This window comes from Heterodontus francisci, chromosome 9 (assembly GCF_036365525.1).
Source record: "Heterodontus francisci isolate sHetFra1 chromosome 9, sHetFra1.hap1, whole genome shotgun sequence".
Classification (NCBI taxonomy): domain Eukaryota; kingdom Metazoa; phylum Chordata; class Chondrichthyes; order Heterodontiformes; family Heterodontidae; genus Heterodontus; species Heterodontus francisci.
Window position 1 is genome coordinate 4,407,075 of NC_090379.1, and position 23,027 is coordinate 4,430,101.

Consider the following 23,027-nt stretch of genomic DNA (forward strand, 5'->3'; position numbering starts at 1 on the left):
TTTTGTGACGGGTAGGTCGTGCCTCACAAACCTTATTGAGTTTTTCGAGAAGGTGACCAAACAGGTGGATGAGGGTAAAGCAGTGGATGTGGTGTATATGGATTTCAGTAAGGCGTTTGATAAGGTTCCCCACGGTAGGCTATTGCAGAAAATACAGAAGTATGGAGTTGAAGGTGATTTAGAGCTTTTGATCAGAAATTGGCTAGCTGAAAGAAGACAGAGGGTGGTGGTTGATGGCAAATGTTCATCCTGGAGTTTAGTTACTAGTGGTGTACTGCAAGGATCTGTTTTGGGGCCACTGCTGTTTGTCATTTTTATAAATGACCTGGAAGAGGGTGTAGAAGGGTGGGTTAGTAAATTTGCGGATGACACGAAGGTCGGTGGAGTTGTGGATAGTGCCGAAGGATGTTGTAGGGTACAGAGGGACATAGATAGGCTGCAGAGCTGGGCTGAGAGATGGCAAATGGAGTTTAATGCGGAAAAGTGTGAGGTGATTCACTTTGGAAGGAGTAACAGGAATGCAGAGTACTGGGCTAATGGGAAGATTCTTGGTAGTGTAGATGAACAGGGAGATCTTGGTGTCCAGGTGCATAAATCCCTCAAGGTTGCTACCCAGGTTAATAGGGCTGTTAAGAAGGCATATGGTGTGTTAGCTTTTATTAGTAGGGGGATCGTGTTTCGGAGCCACGAGGTCATGCTGCAGCTGTACAAAACTCTGGTGAGGCGCACCTGGAGTATTGCGTGCAGTTCTGGTCACCGCATTATAGGAAGGATGTGGAAGCTATGGAAAGGGTGCAGAGGAGATTTACTAGGATGTTGCCTGGTATGGAGGGAAGGTCTTACGAGGAAAGGCTGAGGGACTTGAGATTGTTTTCGTTGGAGAGAAGGAGGAGAAGAGGTGACTTAATAGAGACATATAAGATAATCAGAGGGTTAGATAGGGTGGATAGTGAGAGTCTTTTTCCTCGGATGGTGATGGCAAACACGAGGGGACATAGCTTTAAGTTGAGGGGTGATAGATATAGGACAGATGTCAGAGGTAGTTTCTTTACTCAAAGAGTAGTAGGGGCGTGGAACGCCCTGCCTGCAACAGTAGTAGACTCGCCAACTTTAAGGGCATTTAAGTGGTCATTGGATAGACATATGGATGAAAATGGAATAGTGTAGGTCAGATGGTTTCACAGGTCGGCGCAACATCGAGGGCCGAAGGGCCTGTACTGCGCTGTAATGTTCTAATTCAGACAGCACCCATGAGCCTCAACTGAGTTGCCACCCAGTGGTGAATGAGCAATGAAATATCTTTACTATTTGTGAGCCTTTGTTTTTTGTTCCTGAACTGGCAGACAGCACTAGTGTAGTTCCCGCAGCCCTGTCCAAACTTAGCACCATCACGGTACCCCCCTACAGTGGTGCAAAAATGCTTCCGTTTTTACAAAGCCTCCCTAATTAAAAATCTCACTCCCTAAAAGGTGTGACTTAAACTTGAACAGAAGTCAACCAGAAGCCATTAAATACAGACAGGGAAGAAATAATGATCAGACACACTAAACAGTCTGATGTTATTCATAGACAGTGAGAATATCAGACTTTCATTTATAAGAGAATTAAGGGATATTGGGATAGGATGGGAAGGTCGAGGTTGAGGTAGATCAGCCATGACCTGACTGAATGGCACAGCAGGCTCATGGCGTTATATGGCCTATTTCTACTCCTATTTCTTATGTACTTACATATACAGCACCATATCATTTCTATCAAACATCTCATATATGAGCATCAGCTTGACTCACACACCTGCCCTTTAGCCAGAAAGTCACGGGTTTCAGCTCCGCTCCAGGACTTGAACTCAACACTCCAGTGCAGTACAACACAACTGTAACAAACACTGTAAGGTTGTGCAGGCTGCAGAAGACTGTGGAGCATCCTGAGGCCATGCAAGGCACTACAGAAATGTAAGTCCCTTTCTTTTTGTCAAGTACTTTTGAAGTGTGGTGACTGTCGTGAGGTGAAGTGCTGCGGCCATTTTGGGAACAGCAAGATCCCACACACAAAAAGGTACAAGATGAACAGCTCGTCTGTTTTCTGGTGCTGTTAGTTGAGGGAGAATGAGGGAGAATGGCCAGGACACCAGAACTCTGTGAAAGCATTGTGAAATCACTTAAAATTTATTAATTGCTTTTAACATAAACAATAAAGGTCAGCACTATTGTCTTCAAGAAAATAAGGTCTGCGTGAATGAAGCAAAGAGGGGATTTCCAATGGATTCACTAACAAATATCCACAGAAACAGTTACATCAATTCTAGTCAATCAGGGTCCTCAGCAGACAAGATGCGGATGGCGGCTGAGGTTAACAGTAAACAGGAGTGCGTGCCGACATAATGGAAACCCACACACACCTCTTTAAACATCAGCAACTTGTGCAAACTGCTCTCAGGAGAAAAGGTTCAAAAACCTTGGCAAAATGTTTTTCCAGACTGTTCCACCATTCACCATGCAGGGAAAAAAAACATTCTACTTGGGAGATCACGTGCTCAAAAACTGCTTGAAAACTAAAGTTAAAGACAAAAAAAAGGAGTGGCAAAAAAAGCCCACTCAGCAAAATGGAGAACAAAAGCGGAGTGTAGTCGCCATCATGTGGCCCAATCATGAACAGCACATAACAGCATATTAACCAAGGATAAATTAGGAGACCTCTGAGTGGCAGGGAAAGGAGAACTGAAAGCGCAAAGGAGAACAGAAGAAGTTAAACAGAAGTGCTTTTCTTTTTAAAAAGGTAAGGGGTTGCAGAGGCCGGGGCACGGTGGCTTAAAGAACGGGCAAAGATGGAGCAAAGGACAGGGAGCTAACCAGTATCCGGGCGTAACCATTAAGAGTCAGGCGGTTCAGAGGCAAAATCAGAAAGCAATTCTTCACACAGTGGGTAGTGGAAATCTGGAACTCTCTTCCCAAGAAGCTGTTACCCACTACAAACTCCAATCCCTAGCCTAAAGCCTGGCTACCTGACCCGAACCAGATTAGACCGACTATATGTGTCGGGTTCGGGTCGAAATTCCGAGCCCAGCATTCAGGCTCGGGTTGGGCTGGACACTGGGATCACCCATGATTCCCCACAACTCCACTGCAGGAATAAATGAAGGTGATCAGTGTCGGTTCAGGTTGGGCACAATAAAACTTACAGGGCTAGGGCTCGAGCTTGGCTCAGGTTCAGGTTGGCTATGGTCGGGTTGGGCCCGGTCGGGTTTTAATTTTATACCCGACCCAGGCTTTACCCTAGCCAGCAACTTCCTGGCAAGTCTCTGAAGTTGAATCAAACTGTTCACAACCTTGGTGTCATACTTGACTCCAAGATGAGCTTCCAAATACATATCTACACCCTCCCTAAAACCTCTAACTTTATCCAACTCCACTCACTCAGCACATAGAATCATAGAAAGCTTAAGCACAGAAAGAGGCCACTTGGTCCATCGTGTTTGTGCCAGCTATCCACCTATTCGAATCCCACCTTCCAGCATTTGGTCCGTAGCCCTGCAGATTACGGCATTTGAGGTGCATATCCAGACTCCTTCTGAATGAGTTGAGGATCTCTGCCTCAACTACTCTGTCAGGCAGTGAGTTCCAGACCATCACCACCCTCTGGGTGAAAAAGCTTTTCCTCATCTCCTCTCAAATTTTTCTACCAATCACTTTAAATCTATGCCCCCTCAAAGAACAAAGAACAGTACAGCACAGGAACAGGCCATTCGGCCCTTCAAGCCTGCGCTGATCTTGATGCCTGCCTAAACTAAAACCTTCTGCACTTCCGGGGACCATATCCCTCTATTCCCATCCTATTCATGTATTTGTCAAGATGCCTCTTAAACGTCGCTATCGTACCTGCTTCCACCACCTCCCCCGGCAACAAGTTCCAGGCACTCACCACCCTCTGTGTAAAGAACTTGCCTCGCACATCCCCTCTAAACTTTGCCCCTCTCACCTTAAACCTATGTCCCCTAGTAACTGACTCTTCCACCCTGGGAAAAAGCTTCTGACTATCCACTCTGTCCATGCCGCTCATAACTTTGTAAACCTCTATCATGTCGCCCCTCCACCTCTGTCGTTCCAGTGAAAACAATCCGAGTTTATCCAACCTCTCCTCATAGCTAATGCCCTCCAGACCAGGCAACATCCTGGTAAACCTCTTCTGTACCCTCTCCAAAGCCTCCACATCCTTCTGGTAGTGTGGCGACCAGAATTGCACGCAATATTCTAAGTGTGGCCTAACTAAGGTTCTGTACAGAAGCAGCATGACTTGCCAATTTTTATACTGTATGCCCCGACCGATAAAGCAAGCATGCCGTATGCCTTCTTGACTACCTTATCCACCCTAGTCACTGACCTCTCTGTTAAGGTGAATAGACCAGTCACCTCCACTCTATCCAGGCCCCTCAAAATGTTGTACTTTTCAATCAGATCTCCCCTCAGCCTTCTCTGTTCCAAGGAGAACAATCCCATCCTATCCAATCTTTCCTCATAGCTGCATTTTTCCAGTCCTGGCAATATCCTTGTAAATCTCCGCTGTACCCTCTCTAGTGCAATTACATCCTTTCTGTAATGAGGTGACATGAACTGCACACAGTACTCAAGTTGTAGCCTCACCAATGAGTTATACAGTTCCAGCATAATCTCCCTGCTCTTGTATTCTACACCTCGACTAATAAAGGAAAGGATTCCATATGCCTTCTTAACCACCTTATCGACCTGTCCTGCTTCCTTCAGGGATCTGTGGACATTCACTCCTAGGTCCCTCACTTCCTCTACACTTCTCAGGATTTTCCCATTAATCGTGTATTCCTTTGCCTTGTTTGACCTCCCCAAATGCATCACCTCACACTTCACCAAGTTGAATTCCATTTGCCACTTTCCTGCCCATCCAACTAGACCATCAATATCTTCCTGCAGCCTACAACTATCCTCCTCACTATCTACCACACGGCCAATTTTTGTGTCATCTGCAAACTTCTTGATCATGCCCCATACATTTACGTCCAAATCATAATATATACCACAAAAAGCAGGGGACCCAGTACTGAGCCCTGCGGAACGCCACTGGAAACAGCCCTCAAGCTGCAAAAACACCAGTCAACAATTACCCTTTGTTTCCTGCCACGGAGCCAATTTTTATTTTTTATTTAGAGATACAGCACTGAAACAGGCCCTTCGGCCCACCGAGTCTGTGCCGACCATCAACCACCCATTTATACTAATCCTACATTAGTCCCATTACCCTCTCACATCCCCACCTTCCCTCAATTCCCCTACCACCTACATATACTAGGGGCAATTTATAATGGCCAATTTACCTATCAACCTGCAAGTCTTTGGCTGTGGGAGGAAACCGGAGCACCCGGCGAAAACCCACGCGGTCACAGGGAGAACTTGCAAACTCCGCACAGGCAATACCCAGAATCGAACCCCGGTCGCTGGAGCTGTGAGGCTTGCTGCATTTCCCTGGATCCGATGGGATTTTATTTTTTTAACCAGTTTGTTAAGTGGGACCTTATCAAAAGCCTTGCTAAAACCCATACAGATCACATCAACTGCACTACCCTCATGTATCTTCCTTGTTACCTCTTCAAAAAATTCAATCAAGTTGGTCAAACAAGATCTTCCCTTAACAAATCCATGCTGACTATCCTTGATTAACCTGTGCCTTTCTAAGTGACAGTTTATCCTGTCTCTCAGAATAGATTCCAATAATTTGCCCACTACTGAGGTTAGACTGACTGGCTTGTAATTATTCGGTCTATCCTTCACTCCCTTTTTAAACAGAGGTACAACGTTAGCAATTCTCCAAATCTCTGGCACCACACCTGTATCCAGTGAGGACTGGAAAATGATGATCAGACCCTCTGCTATTTCCTCTCTTGCTTCTTTTAACAGCCTAGGATACATTTCATCTGGCCCTGGTGATTTATCAACTTTCAAGGGTGATAATCCCATGAATACTTCCTCTCTCCCTATGTTTATCACATCCAATACTTCACACTCTTCCCCTTAACAATATCTGCATCCCCCTCTTTTGAGAAGTCAGACGCAAAGTATTCATTAAGGACCACATCAATATCTTCCACCCCTACACCTTTTGGTCTTTTATGGGCCCTACTCTCTCCTTAGTTATCCTCTTACTCTTATTGTATTGATAAAACATCTTGGGGTTCACTTTGATTTTGCTTGCCAGTATTCTTTCATGCCCTCTCTTTGCTATCCTAATTTCCTCTTTGATTTCACCCCTCCACTTTCTATACTCCTCTCGGCTTTCTGTAGTATTGAGTTCTCCATGTCGGGCATAGGCTTTCCTTTTTTGCCTTATCTTACCCTGTAGGCTCCTTGGCATCCTTGGGGCTAGAGCTTTGGCAGTCTCATCCTTTTTCTTTGTAGGAATATGTTTACTCTGAACCCCTTGAATTCCCCCCTTTGAATGCCTCCCACTGTTCTGACACTGATTTACCTTCAAGTAGCTGTTTCCAGTCCATTTTCGCGAATCACTCCTCAGTTTAGTAAAATTGGCCTTGCCCCAATTGAGAACTCTAACTCCTGTTCTATCTCTGTCCTTTTCCATAATTCCGTTAAAACTACTGAATTATGATCACTATCACCAAAATGCTCTCCCATTGCCACTCCTTCCACCTGCCCATCTTCATTTCCTAAAACCAAGTCTAAAACTGCGCCCTCTCTTGGTGGACTTGCTACATACTAGGCAAAAAAGTTCTCCTTAATGTACCTCAAGAATTCTGTTCCCTCAATTCCTTTCACACTAAAACTATCCCAGTTGATATTGGGGTAGTTAAAATCCCCTACTATTACTGCCCTATTGTTCTTGTACTTCTCAGATATATGCCTACATATCTGCTCTTCTATCTCCCTCAGACTGTTTGAGGGTCTATAGTACACTCCCAGCAGTGTGACTGCCCCTTTTTTGTTCCTTAGCTCAATCCATATGGCCTCATTTGATGAATCTTCCAACACATCATCCCTCCTCACAGCTGTAATAGTTTCCTTGACCAAAATTGCCACTCCTCATCCTTTCTTATCCCCCTCCCTATTGTGTCTGAAAGCCCTGTAACCAGAAACGTTGAGCTGCCATTTCTGTCCCTCCTTAAGCCATGTTTCTGTAATAGCGATGACATCATACTGCCACGTGTCTATCAGCTCATCTGCTGTATTTGCTATACCCTTTGCATTGAAATAGATACCCTTGAGCACTGTCAAACTCTTATTTTCTAACCCCCGTGTCTTCCAGATTCATCCATTAATTTTCTGCCTTCCATTTTCATTTCTGATTTTGTCCCAACTGAGTCTACCTTCAGGTCCCCATCCCCCAGTCAAACTAGTTTAAACCCTCCCCAACAGCACTAGCAAAACACCCCGCAAGGCAGTCCCGGATCTGTTCAGGCGCAACCTGTCCGGCCTGTACAGGTCCCATCTCCCCCAGAGCCGGTCCTAATGTCCCAGAAATCTAAACCCCTCCATCCTGCACCATCTTTCCAGCCACACATTCATCTGTCTTATCCTTCTATTTCTGTACTCACTTGCGTGTGGCACTAGGAGTAATCCAGAGATTATTACTTTTGAGGTCCTGCTTGCTAATTTCTTCCCTAGCTCCCAAAATTTCGACTGCAAGACCACATCCCTCTTTCTACCTATGTCGTTGGTTCCGACGTGACCACAACTGCTGGCTGTTCACCCTCCCCCTTCAGGATGCTCTGAAGCTGCTCCTCGACATCCTTGACCCTGGCACCAGGGAGGCAACACACCCTCCTGGATTCACATCAGCGACCACAGAAACGCCTGTCTGTTCCCCTGACTATTGGATCACCTATCACTATGGCTCTTTCAGTCTTCCCCGTATCCCCCTGTGCAGCTGCGCCACCCGTGGTGCCCTGGACTTGGCTCTGGCTGCACTCCCCAGGTGAAGCATCACTTTCCTCAGCATTCAGAACTGAATACCCGTTGGAGAGTAAGATGCACTCAGGGGTCTCCTGCACTATCTGCCTGATTCCTTTTGACTGTCTAATGGTCACCCATTCCCTCTCCCCCTGAATACTCTTAAGCTGTGGGGTGACCGCATCTATAAACAAGCTATCCACGTAGCTCTCATGAATGCACCGCAGTGGCGTCAGCTGCCGCTCAAGTTCCAAAGCTGCTTCAATTGATGAAATGCTTTTCCAGGATATAGGAAGCATCCTGGAGCTCCCACATAGCACAGGTGGTGCACTCTCGAGCTTGAAGTAACCCTGCCATGCCTTTATTTATTAGTTAACCCTTTGCTACTGCTAAAAAAAACCTTACCAATACTACAACACCTTAGAATTATTAGTAGAACCTTATTAGTACTGATAAATCCTATTAAAAATCAATACAATTCACTAGTTAAAATAAACCTTACTCAAAAAAAAACAGCTACTGACTTGTTCCTTATTATTAAGCTATTAACACACACCCCGTAACAGTAAAATACTAACTCAGCTATTTACTGATACTTCCTAACAGCAGTTACTCACCAACCAATCACCTTGCAGCTTTCCACTTTGGTAGCAAAAACAGGAAGGCAGATTATTATCTGAACGGCGATAAACTGAGAGAGGGGAATATGCAGCGAGACTTGGGTGTTCTCGTACACCAGCCGCTGAAGGTAAGCATGCAGGTGCAACAGGCGGTAAAAAAGGCAAATGGTATGTTGGCCTTCATAGCGAGAGGATTCGAGTACAGGAGCAGGGATGTCTTGCTGCCATTATACAGAGCTTTGGTGAGGCCACACCTGAAATATTGTGTGCAGTTTTGGTCTCCTTATCTGAGGAAGGATGTTCTTGCTATAGAGGGAGTGCAGCAAAGGTTTACCAGACTGATTCCTGGGATGGCGGGACTGGCGTATAAGGAGAGATTGAGTCTGTTAGGATTATATTCGCTGGAGTTCAGAAGAGTGAGGGGGGGATCTCATAGAAACCTATAAAATTCTAACAGGACTTGCCAGGGTAGATGCAGGAAGGATGTTCCCGATGGTGGGGGTGTCCAGAACCAGGGATCATAGTCTAAGGATACGGGGTAAACCTTTCAGCACTGAGATGAGGAGAAATTTCTTCACCCAGAGAGTGGTGAGCCTGTGGAATTCGCTACCACAGAAAGCATTTGAGGCCAAAACATTGTATGTTTTCAAGAAGGAGTTAGATATAGCTCTTGGGTCTAAAGGGATCAAAGGGTATGAGGAGAAAGCAGGAACAGGCTACTGAGTTGATGATCAGCCATGATCATAATGAATGGCGGCGGATCAGACTCGAAGGGCTGAATGGCCTACTCCTGCTCCTATTTTCTATGTTTCCTGTGATGTCACTGTTCACTTTGTTTTTAAACTCCAGCATGCCTGGACTCCTCTCTGCTGCTCTCCCGGAAGGCAAGTGCTGTAGGCCGTGATCCTCGGGCTGTATTTACTGGCTCCTCGCTCTGTTCTTCCAGCAGGTCCGCTCCTCTCCCAGAAGGTAAGTGCTCATCTGCTGCTGAAACCCTTATTCATGCCTTTGTTACCTCTAGTCTTGAGTTGACCATTCCAAAGAACTCCTGGCTGGCCACACAGATTCCTCTCTTTGCAAACTTGAGGTCATCCAAAATGCTACCCGTGTCCTAACTCGCACCAAGTCCCGGTCACCCATCACCCCTGTGCTCGCTGACCTATATTGGTTCCTGGTCAAGTAACACCTCGATTTTAAAATTCTCATCCTTGTTTTCAAACCCCTCCATGGCCTCACCCCCAAAACAGCAACCCCCACTCCACCAACCACCACCACCCCCATCTCTGTAATCTCGTCCAGCCCCACAACCCTCTGAGACATCTATGCTCCTCCAATTCTGGTCTCTTGAGCATCCATGATTTTAAAATCACTCCACATTGGTGGTCCTGCCTTCAGCTGCCTGGGTCCCAAGTGCTAGAATTCCCCCCAAATCTTTCTGCCTCTGTTTCCTCCTTTAGGAAACTCCATAAAACCTACCTCATTGACCAAGCTTTGGTCATCTGCCCTGTGGTTTGGTGTCAAAGTTTGCTTTATAATGCTCCTGTGAAGCACCTTGGGATATTAAAGGTGCCATATCAATATAAGTTGTTCTTATTGAGGCTGGGGGCCAATTTCTAAATTGAGATTGACAGATTTTTGTTGGGTAAGGATATCAAGGGATATGAAGCAAAGACAGATAAATTGAGTTAAGACAGATTAGCCATGATCTTCTGAATGGTGGTTAAACTAACTTGCTGGAGTTTTCTGAGGTTTAACTAACTTGCTGGAGTTTTCTGAGGTTTAACTAACTTGCTGGAGTTTTTTAAGGAGGTAACAGAGGGCCGATGAGGGCAATGCTGTTGATATGGTGTACATGGACTTTCAAATGGCATTTGATACAGTGCCACACAACAGACTTGTGAGCAAACTTGTAGCTCATGGAATAAAAGGGACAGTAGCAACATAGATACGAAATTGGCTGAGTGACAGGAAACAATGAGTAGTGGTTAATGGATGTTTTTCGGGCTGGAGGAAGGTTTGTAGTGGGGTTCCCCAGGGGCCAGTGTTGGGACCCTTGCTTTTCCCGCTACATATTAATGACCGAGACCTTGGTGTACAGGGCATAATTTCAAAATTGGAGGGAAGAAACTTGGAAACATTGTGAACTGTGAGGAGGATAGTGTAGAACTTCAAAAGGACATAGACAAGTTGGTGGAATGGGCAGACAGGTGGCAGATGAAGTTCAATGCAGAGAAATGTGAAGTGATTCATTTTGGTAGGAAGAATGTGGAGAGACAACATAAAATAAAGGGTACAATTCTAAAGGGGGTGCAGGAGCAGAGGGACCTGGGTGCATATGTGCATAAGTCATTGAAGGTGGCAGGACAGGTTGAGAGTGCAGTTAATAAAGCATACAGTATCCTGGGCTTTATTAATAGGGGAATAGAGTACAAGAGCAAGAAAGTTATGTTGAACTTGTATAAGACACTAGTTCGGCCTCAGCTGGAGTATTGTGTCCAGTTCTGGGCACCGCACTTTAGGAAAGATGTGAGGGCATTGGAGAGAGTACAGAAAAGATTCACGAGAATAGTTCCAGGGATGAGGAACTTCAGTTAAGAAGTTAGATTGGAGAAGTTTGGACTGTTTTTCTTGGAGAAGAGGAGACTGAGAGATGATTTGATAGAGGTATTCAAAATTATGAGGGATCAGGACAGAGTAGATAGAGAGAAACTGTTCTCACTTGTGGAAGGATTAAGAACGAGAGGACACAGGTTTAAAGAATGTGATAAGAAAAGCAAAAGTGACATGAGGAAAAACTTTTTCATGCAGCGAGTAAAGTCTGGAATGCACTGCCTGAGAGTGTGGTGGAGGAAGGTTCAATTGAAGCATTTAAAAGGGAATTAGACACGTATATGAAAAGAAAGAATGTGCAGGGTTGTGGGGAGAAGGCAGGCGAATGGAACTGAGCGAGTTGCTCTTTCAGACAGGCAGTGCGGACACGATGGGCCAAATGGCCTTCTTCTGCACTGTAACAATTCTGTGATTCTGAAGCTCAAGAGGCTGAATGGCTGCTTCCTTTTCCTAGTATCAGGTGAAAAGGGCTAACTGGCCTCCTTCTATTCCTGTTTAACAGGCCTCCCCCTTTTCCAATGTCAGTGGGTTGAGGTCCACAGCCACTTTTCTGGGGGCCCACAAAGCAAGTACAGTCATTAACACCACATTTGCGAACCGTAGGTCCAACAATTATTGCAGTGATTGCCCATCTGAGCACTTCCACACTTGCAACCATCCCCATGCTCACGCGGGAGTATTTCAAAGACTGAAGTAATCCTCATCCAATCACCACATGACGTCCCATCAATGAACCACCCAAGGAGTACTTTCTGGTCACGTGCAGCCAGTGTGAACACAGTCCCACACCCTTAGCTATGAGTATGAGCAGCAACAAAAGAAAATCAACAAAATGATTTGACTATGGCAGCTACCAGGAAAATATCTGCTTCAATTATAGAGCATCTAAACTTTAGCCAGCCAGAGTCTTTGGATTATTCTGGAGTTATACAGCATACTGAGTGTTTAAATTGATGTCTTGTATCTGGGGACTTTACTGTGAAATAAAGCCAGCTGCCGTTGGTCCTCTGCAAAAAGAGAAGAGTAGTTAACCTTCCATGGGAGGCTCTCAGCCAGGACTGCACAGTACTTGGTAGCTTCGTGAATTCTAATAGTGTGTGAGTAAATTACTTTAAAACGGAATATTTGAAACTACGTTTGCTGGGACCTTTGCTGTTTGTAGTATATATAAATGATTTGGAGGAAAATGTAGCTGGTCTGATTAGTAAGTTTGCGGACGACACAAAGGTTGGTGGAGTTGCGGATAGTGATGAGGATTGTCAGAGGATACAGCAGGATATAGATCGGTTGGAGACTTGGGCAGAGAAATGGCAGATGGAGTTTAATCCTGACAAATGTGAGGTAATGCATTTTGGAAGGTCTAATGCAGGTGGGAAGTATACAGTAAATGGCAGAACCCTTGGGAGTATTGACAGGCAGAGAGATCTGGGCGTACAGGTCCACAGGTCACTGAAAGTGGCAACGCAGGTGGATAAGGTAGTCAAGAAGGCATATGGCATGCTTGCCTTCATCGGTCGGGGCATAGAGTATAAAAATTGGCAAGTCATGCTGCAGCTGTACAGAACTGTAGTTAGGCCACACTTAAAATATTGCGTGCAATTCTGGTCGCCACACTACCAGAAGAACGTGGAGGCTCTGGAGAGGGTACAGAGGAGGTTTACCAGGATGTTGCCTGGTCTGGAGGGCATTAGCTATGAGGAGAGGTTGGATAAACTCGGATTGTTTTCACTGGAACGACGGAGGTGGAGGAGTGACATGATAGAGGTTTACAAAGTTATGAGCGGCATGGACAGAGTGGATAGTCAGAAGCTCTTTCCCAGGGTGAAAGAGTCAGTTACTAGGGGACATAGGTTTAAGGTGCGAGGGGCAAAGTTTAGAGGGGATGTGCGAGGTAAGTTCTTAACACAGAGGGTGGTGAGTGCCTGGAACCTGTTGCCGGGGGAGGTGGTGGAAGCAGGTACCATAGAGACGTTTAAGAGGCATCTTGACAAATACATGAATAGGATGGGAACAGAGGGATACGGACCCCGGAAGTGCAGAAGGTTTTAGTTTAGGCAGGCATCAAGATCAGCGTAGGCTTGGAGGGCCGAATGGCCTGTTCCTGTGCTGTACTGTTCTTTGTACCTCATATCGCCTTTGCAAGTATTTCAGCTGAAGCAATCAACAGTCCTCAGTTCAGTAGCAAGAAACGAAGAGCAGAAAGTATGAGGAGAGTTATATAAAAGTTCAGATTCATGGAGCTCAGTGATGGACAGTCGCAATGTGTTGTGTGGTTAGAAATTGTATCGAATGAAAGAAGGAAACTTGCAAATTTGAGCAACACCTCACCAGACATTGGAATGTAAAGAGAAAGGCTGCGTTTGCTGACAACGCAACCACTAGGTGGCACTGTATTAGCACATGCACAAATGCAGCATACGGCGTGCAGTCTGCTGCCAGGATTAAAGATGGCGCTGATCAATTTATCACAGAAAAATAACTTCAATCCATGGCAGCACACAATGGATATGTTTGATACTCGGAGAACATTGTGCTGTTTAAAGTCTCATCAGAAGGACAGCACCTCTGACAGTGCTGCAAACCCTCCGTAATTCTGTAAGGTTCAGTGCCATCCCGCTCTCTCCACCCCCGCCCCCCCCCCCCCCCACCAACCATTCCCATTCCGCTCTCTGGCTGCTCGCTCCCCCACCCCACCCCACCCCCTCCCATCCCTGCAGTCGCCACGGGTGGCGCCACTTCCCTCCTCTTGGCCACTCACTCCTACATCGCCCTGTCACCCCTCGCAGCCCGCTTTGCTTCTTCGGGGGTAGCGGTCCGCGGCCTAGAGCTAGCGCCTGGAGGGATTGGAGAAAAGCGGGGAGTGAGCGACTGGAGAGCTGGGGCAGCGAGCAGCTGGAGTGGTGGGGGGAAGCGAGGTGAGGCAGCGAACGGCCTGGAGTGAGTGGCCGAGGGTGGGGTGGGGGGGTTGTGGAGGGGGAGAGCGTTTTCCTGTGCATGCGCCAGTTAGCCCCGGCAAGGCAAGACGTAGGCTGCGCAGGAGACCATTTGCGCATATGTGCAGTTTGGAACACTCTGATGACATCAGCGAGCCGCTGCATTGTCAGGAGTCACTTTGAAAGATAAATCAAAAGACTTTTTTTGAATGAAAAGAGGAACAATACAATCGTCAGAAAACTCAAATAACAATTCTAACATTAGTTCAGGAAAAGGCCCCGCAAGCCTCTTTCTTAACAGTGTTTCCGATGAGAAAAGCAAGAAAGTCCATACTGTCAGAGAGGAGCTGATTCTGCTGTGGAAATGCACAAATTGATGGTGAGCGAATACACAACACAAAGGTTGAAGACTATACCACTTTCTTATGACACAGCTAGAAGAAGAAGCAAGGAACTGTCAAGAGATATGAACTGCCAATTGACACAAAGGCTTTGTGAATAGTTTGCAATTCAGCTCGATGATACCACTGATGCTGGTAGTGCAGTGTAATTATTAGCTTACATTCTTGATGTTTGGCAGGTATTAACAGAACGAGCAACAAGTGAGGACATATTCAAATTACTGGATAATTTCACAGAATCTGAATTGCTCAAGTGGGAAAACTGTGTTTCTGTTTGCACAGTTGCTGCTGCCAATGCAACAGGCAGTAGGAGTACTATAGTTGCAAGAATAAGAGCTATAAACCCATAAGTAATGGTGACACATGGTATGTTGCATCACCAAGCCCTTGCTCCAAAAAGAATGAAACCCGAATTACATACTGTGTTAAATGCAGCTGTGACAGCTTTGAGTTTTGTGAAGTTCAGACCTGGAAATTCACATCTGTTTGCAAAGCTGTGTGCAGAAATCAGTGCAGGCCATGAAAATTATTGTTTCACACTGAAGTACGTTGGTTATGTCCCTGCAGAGTCCTAGAAAGAGTTTGAGTTTCGTCAAGGGCTGCTGGCTTTTCTTTCTGCGCACAATCCTGCATTAGCTGAAAACATCTCTGATCAATTCTGGATAATGAAATTTGTACACCTTGACAGTTTTCATCTATTAAATATGCTGGATCTATCAATACAACCTTGCTCGAAGCGAGAAACAAGATTGCACACTTAGGAAGAAAATTGAGATTTGGAAAATTAGACTGAGAATGGAGTTTCAGATATTTTCCCACTACAGACTGAATTTTTACATGCAAAAACAATGAGAGCAGAGTATGTGAAAGATATCTCGCAACTTTGGCAGAGTACTTCAGGGTTTATTTTGAAAATATAAACACAGATAAGTACGACTGAGTTTTGGATCCATTTTCAACTGTTGCTAGACACCTTGTTGCCTAAGTGGAAAAACAGAAGCCGAGCTGGTGGAAATATCCTGAGAGTGCTCACTGAGAATTGAGTTTCAGGAACAAATGCCTTCCCAGTTTTGACCATCTGTTGCTGTGGAGTATCCAGAATTGGTGAAAGAAACAATGCAAGTGTTGCTGTTTTCCCCACAACAAACATTGTGGAACATCAGTTTCTGCTATGGAAGCAACAAAGACGAAGTACAGATCCCATATGGAAGTGGAGAATGATTTACAAGTGTCACTGTACTAAGGGCAGATAGACTCCCGTGATATCTATAAGTAAATACTTGTTTCCTTTAAAGCACTATTTAAACACCCTTTATATGCAACACTCTCATATTTATGGGGAACATAGTATATTTAGATGGTGGGGGGGGGGTGGTCTGTGATTACTAATCCAATTGAAAATAGGTCATTTAACCAAAACAAGGTTTGAGAACCACTGTTCTTTGTAACAAGCTCGAGGGGCTGAATGGCCTCCTCCTGTTCCAGAGCAGGGCTGCTTGGGCTGGAGGAAACAAGGGAGTTGGTGCTGTAAGGGTGGAGGGAGGACATAAGAGAATGAGGTAAACTTCTGGTATCCACAGTCATTTACACATTATCTCTGGAGTCCCCTTCCTCATCTATATGCTGCCCCTCGACAACGTCATTGACAAACAAGGGGAAACTTCCACACGTACACTGATAACACCCAGCTCTACCTTGGAACCACCTCTCGCCATCCCTTCTACTGCCCGTGTTGTCAGGACAGCTTATCTGACATCCAGTTGTACACAAATTACAATTTCATCTAGTTAAACATTAGGCAGACCAAAGCCATTGCGTTCAACCACTGCCTCAAACTCTCTCCCTTGCCACTGACTCCATCCCTCGCCCTGATCACTGACTCAGGCCAAAAACAAACTGTTCACAACCTCTTCGTCTTAATTGACCTGAGCCGAGTTTCTCATCCTATATCCTCACCAACACAGACCGCCTACGTCCACCAACATTAGATCACCTCAGTCCATCCATTACCTCCAAATTTCACTATTTCATTACTCTCCCAGCCAGTATCCCAGCTTCCATTAATTTAAGCTCATCCAAAATTCTGCTGTCCATATCCTAACTTGCACCAAATCCCCTTCACCCATCATCCTCAGTGCTTGCTGACCTCCATTGGTCCTCTGTCCAGCAACGCCTCAAATTTCAAAGAAATCATTCTTGATTTTAAATCCCTCTCGAGCATCGCTCCTAGCTCTGTAACCTTCTCTATTGCTACAACCGCACTACATCCCCAAACTCCCCATTCCTCTGACTTCAGCCTCTCCTGCCTCTCCCTCCCTCCACCAGTGGGGGCCATGCCTAAAAGAGGCTGAGGTCCCACCAGTCTGGAATTCTCTCCCCTCTCCTCTTTTTTTAATCCTTCTTCAAAATCCAGCACTTTGGCTAAGCCTTCGGCCCACTCCTCCTAATTTTCTCTCCTTTGGCTCACCATCTGTTTACCTCCAGGAAGCGCCTGCATTAAAGGTATTGTGTAATGCAAATTGTTGCTACCTGTTGATAAACCACTGAGAGACAATACAGATGTGCACGCCAGTGGTGTATAATCAGTGCAAAAATGGGGGGGGAGTTTCCTACCTCGTCAGTCCTTCTTCATAGAGATAAACCACCAGAGGATCAAAGGACGTCACCAAGACATACAATCGCACATCAAACTTGAAGTCTGTAAGTGGCAAAAATAAAGTAAACAACTCCACGCGTGAACACGCTATCCTTCAACTTAGAATGCAGCTGACTCAGCTTTCTCTTACTACAAAGTGGCAGATCGGCTCAATTGGTAACACGCTTGCCTCCGAGTCAGAAGGTTGTGGGGTTCAAGCCCATAGGACCTAGGATGAAAGTCCACTTCACTACCCTGAAAACTGCTCAGTTGGACATTAAAGATCCCGTGGCACTATTGGAAGAAAGATTCGCTTGCTGCCCTGGCCAACATTCTTCCCTCAGCAATCACCTAAAAGGACAGATTAAACTGGGCCTCCATCGCATTGCTGTGTTTGCTGTCATAATATCAGTCCATGCACTTCAAAAGTAATTCATTGCCTATGAAGATTTCCCCTGTGTACCAGGTAATGCAGAGGTTATAGAAAGGGAGGAACTTAGAACAATCATCACTAGGGAAAAAGTACTGAGCAAACTATTGGGGTTGAAGTCAGACAAGTCCCCAGGGCCTGACAGCCTACATCCTAGGGTCTTAAAGGAAGTGGCAGTGGAGATAGTGGATCCATTGGTTATAATATTCCGAAATTCTCTGGATACGGGAAAGGTTCCCGTGGATTGGAAAAAAGCTAATGTAACGGCCTTATTCAAAAAGGGAGGGAGGCAGAAAGTAGGAAACTATAGACCAGTTAGTTTGAAATCTGTCATTGGGAAATTGTTATTAAGAATTCATTATTAAGGAAGTAATAACAGGACATTTAGAAAGTTAAAACGCAATCCATCAGAGTCAACATGGTTTTATGAAGGGTAAATCGTGTTTGACTAATTTGCTAGAGTTCTTTGAAGATGTAACAAGTAAAGTGGATAATGGGGATCCTGTAGATGTAGGATATCTGGACTTCTAGAACGGATTTGATAAGGTGGTGGAGAAAAGGTTAATAGACAAGGTAAGTTCACATGGGGTTAGGGGCAATTTATTAGCTTGGATAGAGGATTGGCTAACCAAGAGAATAGAGTGTCAGGATAAATGGGTCCTTTACTGGTTGGCAAGATGTAACTAGTGGGGTGCCATAGGGCTCGGTCCTCAGGCCCCAACTATTTACAATCTATATAACTGACTTGGATGCAGGGATAGAAGGTACTATAGCCAAATTTGCAGATGACACTAAAATAGGTAGGATAGTAAATTGCAATAAAGAAATAAGAAATTTACAAATGAATATGGATAGGTTAGATAAATGGGCCAACATTTGGCAGATGGATTTTAACGTGAATAAGTGTGAGGTTATCCATTTTGGTCGGAAGAATAGAAAGGCAAATTATCTAAATGGAGAGAAACTTCAGAGTGCTTCAGTGCAGAGGGATCTGGGTGTCCTCGTGCATGAATCACAGAAAACCAGTTTGCAGGTACAGCAGGTGATAAGGAAGGCAAATGGAATTTTGGCATTTACTGCTAAAGGAATAGAGTATAAAAGTAGGGAAGTGTTGCTGCAACTGTACAAGGCATTGGTGAGACTGTACCTGGAGTATTGCGTACAGTTTTGGTCCCCTTACTTGAGAAAGGATGTAGTTGTATTGGAGGCAGTTCAGAGAAGGTTCACTAGATTGATTCCAGAGATGGGGGGCTTGTCTTATGAAGAGAGATTGAGCAGCTTAGGCCTTTACTCTCTAGAGTTTATAAGAATGAGAGGAGATCTAGTTGAGGTATATAAGATGTTTAAGGGGATTGACAAAGTAGACATAGAGAGGATGTTTCCTCTTGTGGGGCAATTAAGGTCATAGTTTTAGGATAAGGAGTAGCAGATTTAAAACAGAGATGAGGAGAAAGGGTCGTGAATCTGTGGAATTCACTACCCCAGAGTGCGGTGAATGCCGGGTCATTGGGTAAATTTAAGGAGTTAGACAGATTTTTAATTAGAACAGGGTTGAAGGGTTATGGAGAACGGGCAAGAAAGTGGAGTTGAGGCCAAGATGAGATCAGCCATGATCGTATCAAATGGTGGAGCAGGCTCGAGGGGCTGAATTGCCTACTCCTGCTCCTAGTTCTTATGTTCTGTGCATGCACAGGAAGCAAAATCATAAACACATTTACAGTTTGAATACAGTATATGCCCATCACCATTCAATATTCTTCAGGAGCAGATTTGGAAAATGTTATTTGGAAAGTTAGGATTTAACAAGGGATATCTCTCAGGAATAAGGGATTCTGCTCATCATGTTCAATATGGAAAACAAGAGCAAGAAACAATAAATAGCCATCCCACCCATCACTTCTCCTTCCACAGGTCCTGTGAATCTAACCTGGCATCTCACTAAGGGGTCTGGCAAGTTGAGGTAATTTAATAAAGGCTTTCATAATCATGAAGGGCTTTGATGGTGAATAAGGAAAGACTATTTCAATAACAAAGGATCAATCATTTAAAATTAGCATTAAAAGACTGTGAGGAGAGAGGTTGAGAGAAATTTCTTTGCAGAGGGTTGGGTGCAAAGAATGCTTTACTACAGGGGCTGGTTGAGGCAGAGACCATGGCATCATCAATGCAAAATTGAATATCTGATGTAAAAGGTGATGGGGAGCACGCAAGCAGTGGGATTACTTTTGCATTGGTCTAGCAAAGAACTGATCGACAGATGGGCCAAATGACCACCTTCTGTGGTTATGATACAAGCAAAAAAACTTGCCATTTTTTTATTCTTTCATGTGATGTAGGTGTCGCTGGCAAAGCCAGCATTTGTTGCCCATCCTTAATTGCCCTTGAACTGAATGGCTTGATAGGCCATTTCAGAGGGCAGTTAAGAGACAACCTCATTGCTGTGGGTCTGGAGTCACATGTAGGCCAGACCATATAAGGACGGCAGATTCCCTTTCCCGAAAGGACATTGGTGAACCAGATGGGCTTTTACGACAATTGACAATGGTTTCATGGTCACCATTACTGAGACTAGCTTTCAATTCCAGATTTTTTGTTATTAATTAATTGAATGTAATTTCCACCAGCTTCTGTGGTGGGATTTGAACCCGTGTCCCCAATGGCATTAACCTGGGCCTCTGGATTACTAGTCCAGTGACATTACCAGTTCGCCAGAGAAACACATGCAAAAGAATGGAGGTCAAACCAAGAAAGCAGATACAGGGAGAGGTGACAAAAAGCCTGCTCAAGAAGGTGGTTTCTGGTGTTCTGATGAAAGGTCACAGACTGGAAACGTTAACTCTGTTTCTCTCTCCACAGATGCTGCCAGACTTGAGTATTTCCAGCACTTTCTGTTTTTATTTAAGGTGGTTTCAAGGTAGGGTCTTAAAGTGAAAGAGATATACAGAAGGGGGGAGGGTTTAGGGAGGGAATTCCAGAGCAGGAGGTCTGAGCAGCTGAACGTGGTCTGAAAGGAGAAGAGGGTAAAATGCATGAGGGCAGAGTCAAAGGAAGGAATACTTTGGGAGGGAGGTTGTAGGGCTGGAAAAGACTACAGAGAAGAAAGGTGAGGCCATGCAGGGGTCAAGAAGGGAAGCAGACAAGTAGAGTTAGGCATCATCAGCACGCATGTGAAAGCTGACCCCATGTTTGATGATGTCAAGGAGCAGCCTGCATATGTGGAAGAGGAGGGGGTCAAGGATGAATCAAACTGTGGACAACTAGGGATAGGCAATAAATGGCGGCCTTGCCAGCAACACCGACATCCTGGAATGAATAAAGAAAAAAGGGAGCAATGCATGGTGTTGCAGCGTGAAAGGAGAATTTAGTGAACAGCATTAACCCTTTCCAAAACAGTAGCTTGTTATGATTGGCCTGGGCTGGAGGGGGCTATTTAACAAAATCAGACACTAAGCTCCCCATTCATGCTGCTACACCATGTACTGTTCCCTGAATGCAGTGCTCCTGATCACAGGAGGAAACCAAATGAAAATCTGCTGTTAACTTTTGGGGAAAATTGCTGGGTACTGATCATGCAGCCATCAGTGGCAATGAGTCGAACAGTGCCAGAGTCCTGCTCCCTCAGTGGGCCATGCCAGTCCTTACCCATGTGAAGAAGTAGTGAGGAGGAAGATTACATTTGATTGTATATTTGCAATTTAACAGGAGCAAAGGAAGATGACCAATTAACGCCAAGAAAGTGAAGTACGTACCAACGAAAAGGATATCTTACCATCTATGAGCAGCGGAGAGCGGATGTAACGTGAAACTAGGATACTCTCATCTGTTGCAATCTGGTTGGGCTGAAACATTGGAAAGAAAAATAAGGAACAAGATTCGACTGCAATAAAATAAACTGGTGCCAAGTGGCCAGGGAGATGCACATCAGTAAACTTTCATTTCACATCTGTTGGCCGTCTCAACCCCGGGAGGAGCATTTAAGTCACAAACTACAGCGCTCTGGTTAGACACATGCAGAGTACTGTGTCCAGTTCTGGTCACTGAAACAGAAGCCCCGGAGGCTGATCACATAAAAGATACCAGGCTGATGCCCAGTATCAGAGGAACTGGGTTATGAGGAAAGACTGGAGAAACTTAGAGTCATCGTGTTTGTGCCGGCCATCAAGCACCTAACTATTCCAATCCCATCTTCGTGCACTTGGCCCGTGGCCTTCTATGTTATGGCGTTTCAAGTGTTCATCTAAATACTTCTTAAATGTTGTGAGGGTTCCTGCCCCTACCACCTCTTCAGGCAGTGCGTTCCAGATTCCAACCACCCTCTGGGTGAAAACATTATTCCTCAAATCCCCTCTAAACCTCCTGCCCCTTACCCTAAATCTACGCCCCCTGATTATTGACCCCCACGCTAAGGGAAAAAGTTTCTTCCTATCTAACCTATCAATGCCCCTCATAATTTTGTATGCCTCAATCATGTCCCCCCTCAACCTTCTCTGCTCTAAGGAAAACAACCCTAGCCTTTTCAGTCTTTCTTCATAGCTGAAATGGTCCAGCCCAGGCAACATCCTGGTGAATCTCTTCTGCACCCTCTCCAGTGCAATCACACCCTTCCTATAGTGTGGTGCCCAGAACTGTACACAGTACTCCAGCTGTGGCCTAACTAGAGTTTTGTACAGCTCCATCATAACCTGCCTGCTCTTATATTCTATGCCTCGGCTAATAAAGGCAAGTGTCCCATATGGCTTCCTAACCACCTTATCTACCTGTGCTGTTGCCTTCAGTGATCGATAGACAACTACACCAAGGTCCCTCTGACCCTTCGTACTTCCTAGGGTCCTACCATCCATTGTATATTCCCTTGCATTGTTAATCCTCCAAAAATGCATCACCTCACACTTCTCAGGATTAAATTCCATTTGCCACAGCTCCGCCCATTTTACCAGCCCATCTATATCGTCCTGTAATCGAAGGCTTTCCTCCTCACTATTTACGACGACACCAATTTTCGTGTCATCTGCAAACTTACTGATCATACCTCCTATATTCACATCTAAATCATTTAATGTACACTACAAACAGCAAGGGTCCCAGCACCGATCCCTGTGGTACACCACTGGTCACAGGCTTCCACTCGCAAAAACAGCCCTCTGCCTCCTGCCACTAAGCCAATTTTGGATCCAATTTGCCAAATTGACTTGGATCCCAGGGGCTCTTACCTTCTTAACCAATCGCCCATGCAGGACCTTATTAAAAGCCTTACTGAAGTCCATGTAGACGACTGCTTTACCCTCATCTACACATCTAGTCACCGCCTCGAAAAACTCAATCAAGTTAGTTTGACACAATCTCCCCTGACAAAGCCATGCTGACTATCCCTGATTAATCCCTGCCTCTCCAAGTGGAGATTAATCCTATCCCTCAGAATTGTTTCCAATAGTTTCCCAACCACTGATGTTAGACTCACCGGCCTGTAATTACC

At 45.2% G+C, this 23,027-nt stretch overlaps 1 protein-coding gene and 1 long non-coding RNA gene across 12 annotated transcripts in view; one reads left to right on the forward strand and one right to left on the reverse strand.

Moving 5' to 3' along the window:
• ttll5 (tubulin tyrosine ligase-like family, member 5) overlaps positions 1 to 23,027 on the reverse strand; it is a 432,290-nt gene that overhangs the window by 353,216 nt on the left and 56,047 nt on the right. For all 11 annotated transcript variants that reach the window (XR_010975642.1, XM_068038454.1, XM_068038450.1 and 8 more), the window contains 2 exons: positions 21,324 to 21,393; positions 17,103 to 17,187 (listed from right to left, as the gene is read on the reverse strand). Coding sequence is in view for 10 of the 11 variants with exons in the window: in XM_068038454.1 (XP_067894555.1) it covers positions 17,103 to 17,187; positions 21,324 to 21,393 (155 nt within the window). In the remaining variant the exon portion in view is untranslated. The remainder of the gene's footprint in view (positions 1 to 17,102; positions 17,188 to 21,323; positions 21,394 to 23,027) is intronic.
• On the forward strand, positions 1,880 to 22,026 carry LOC137373546 (uncharacterized). Its single transcript, XR_010975643.1, has 3 exons — positions 1,880 to 1,952; positions 9,395 to 9,514; positions 21,257 to 22,026. It is a non-coding gene; the product is annotated as an uncharacterized lncRNA (long non-coding RNA).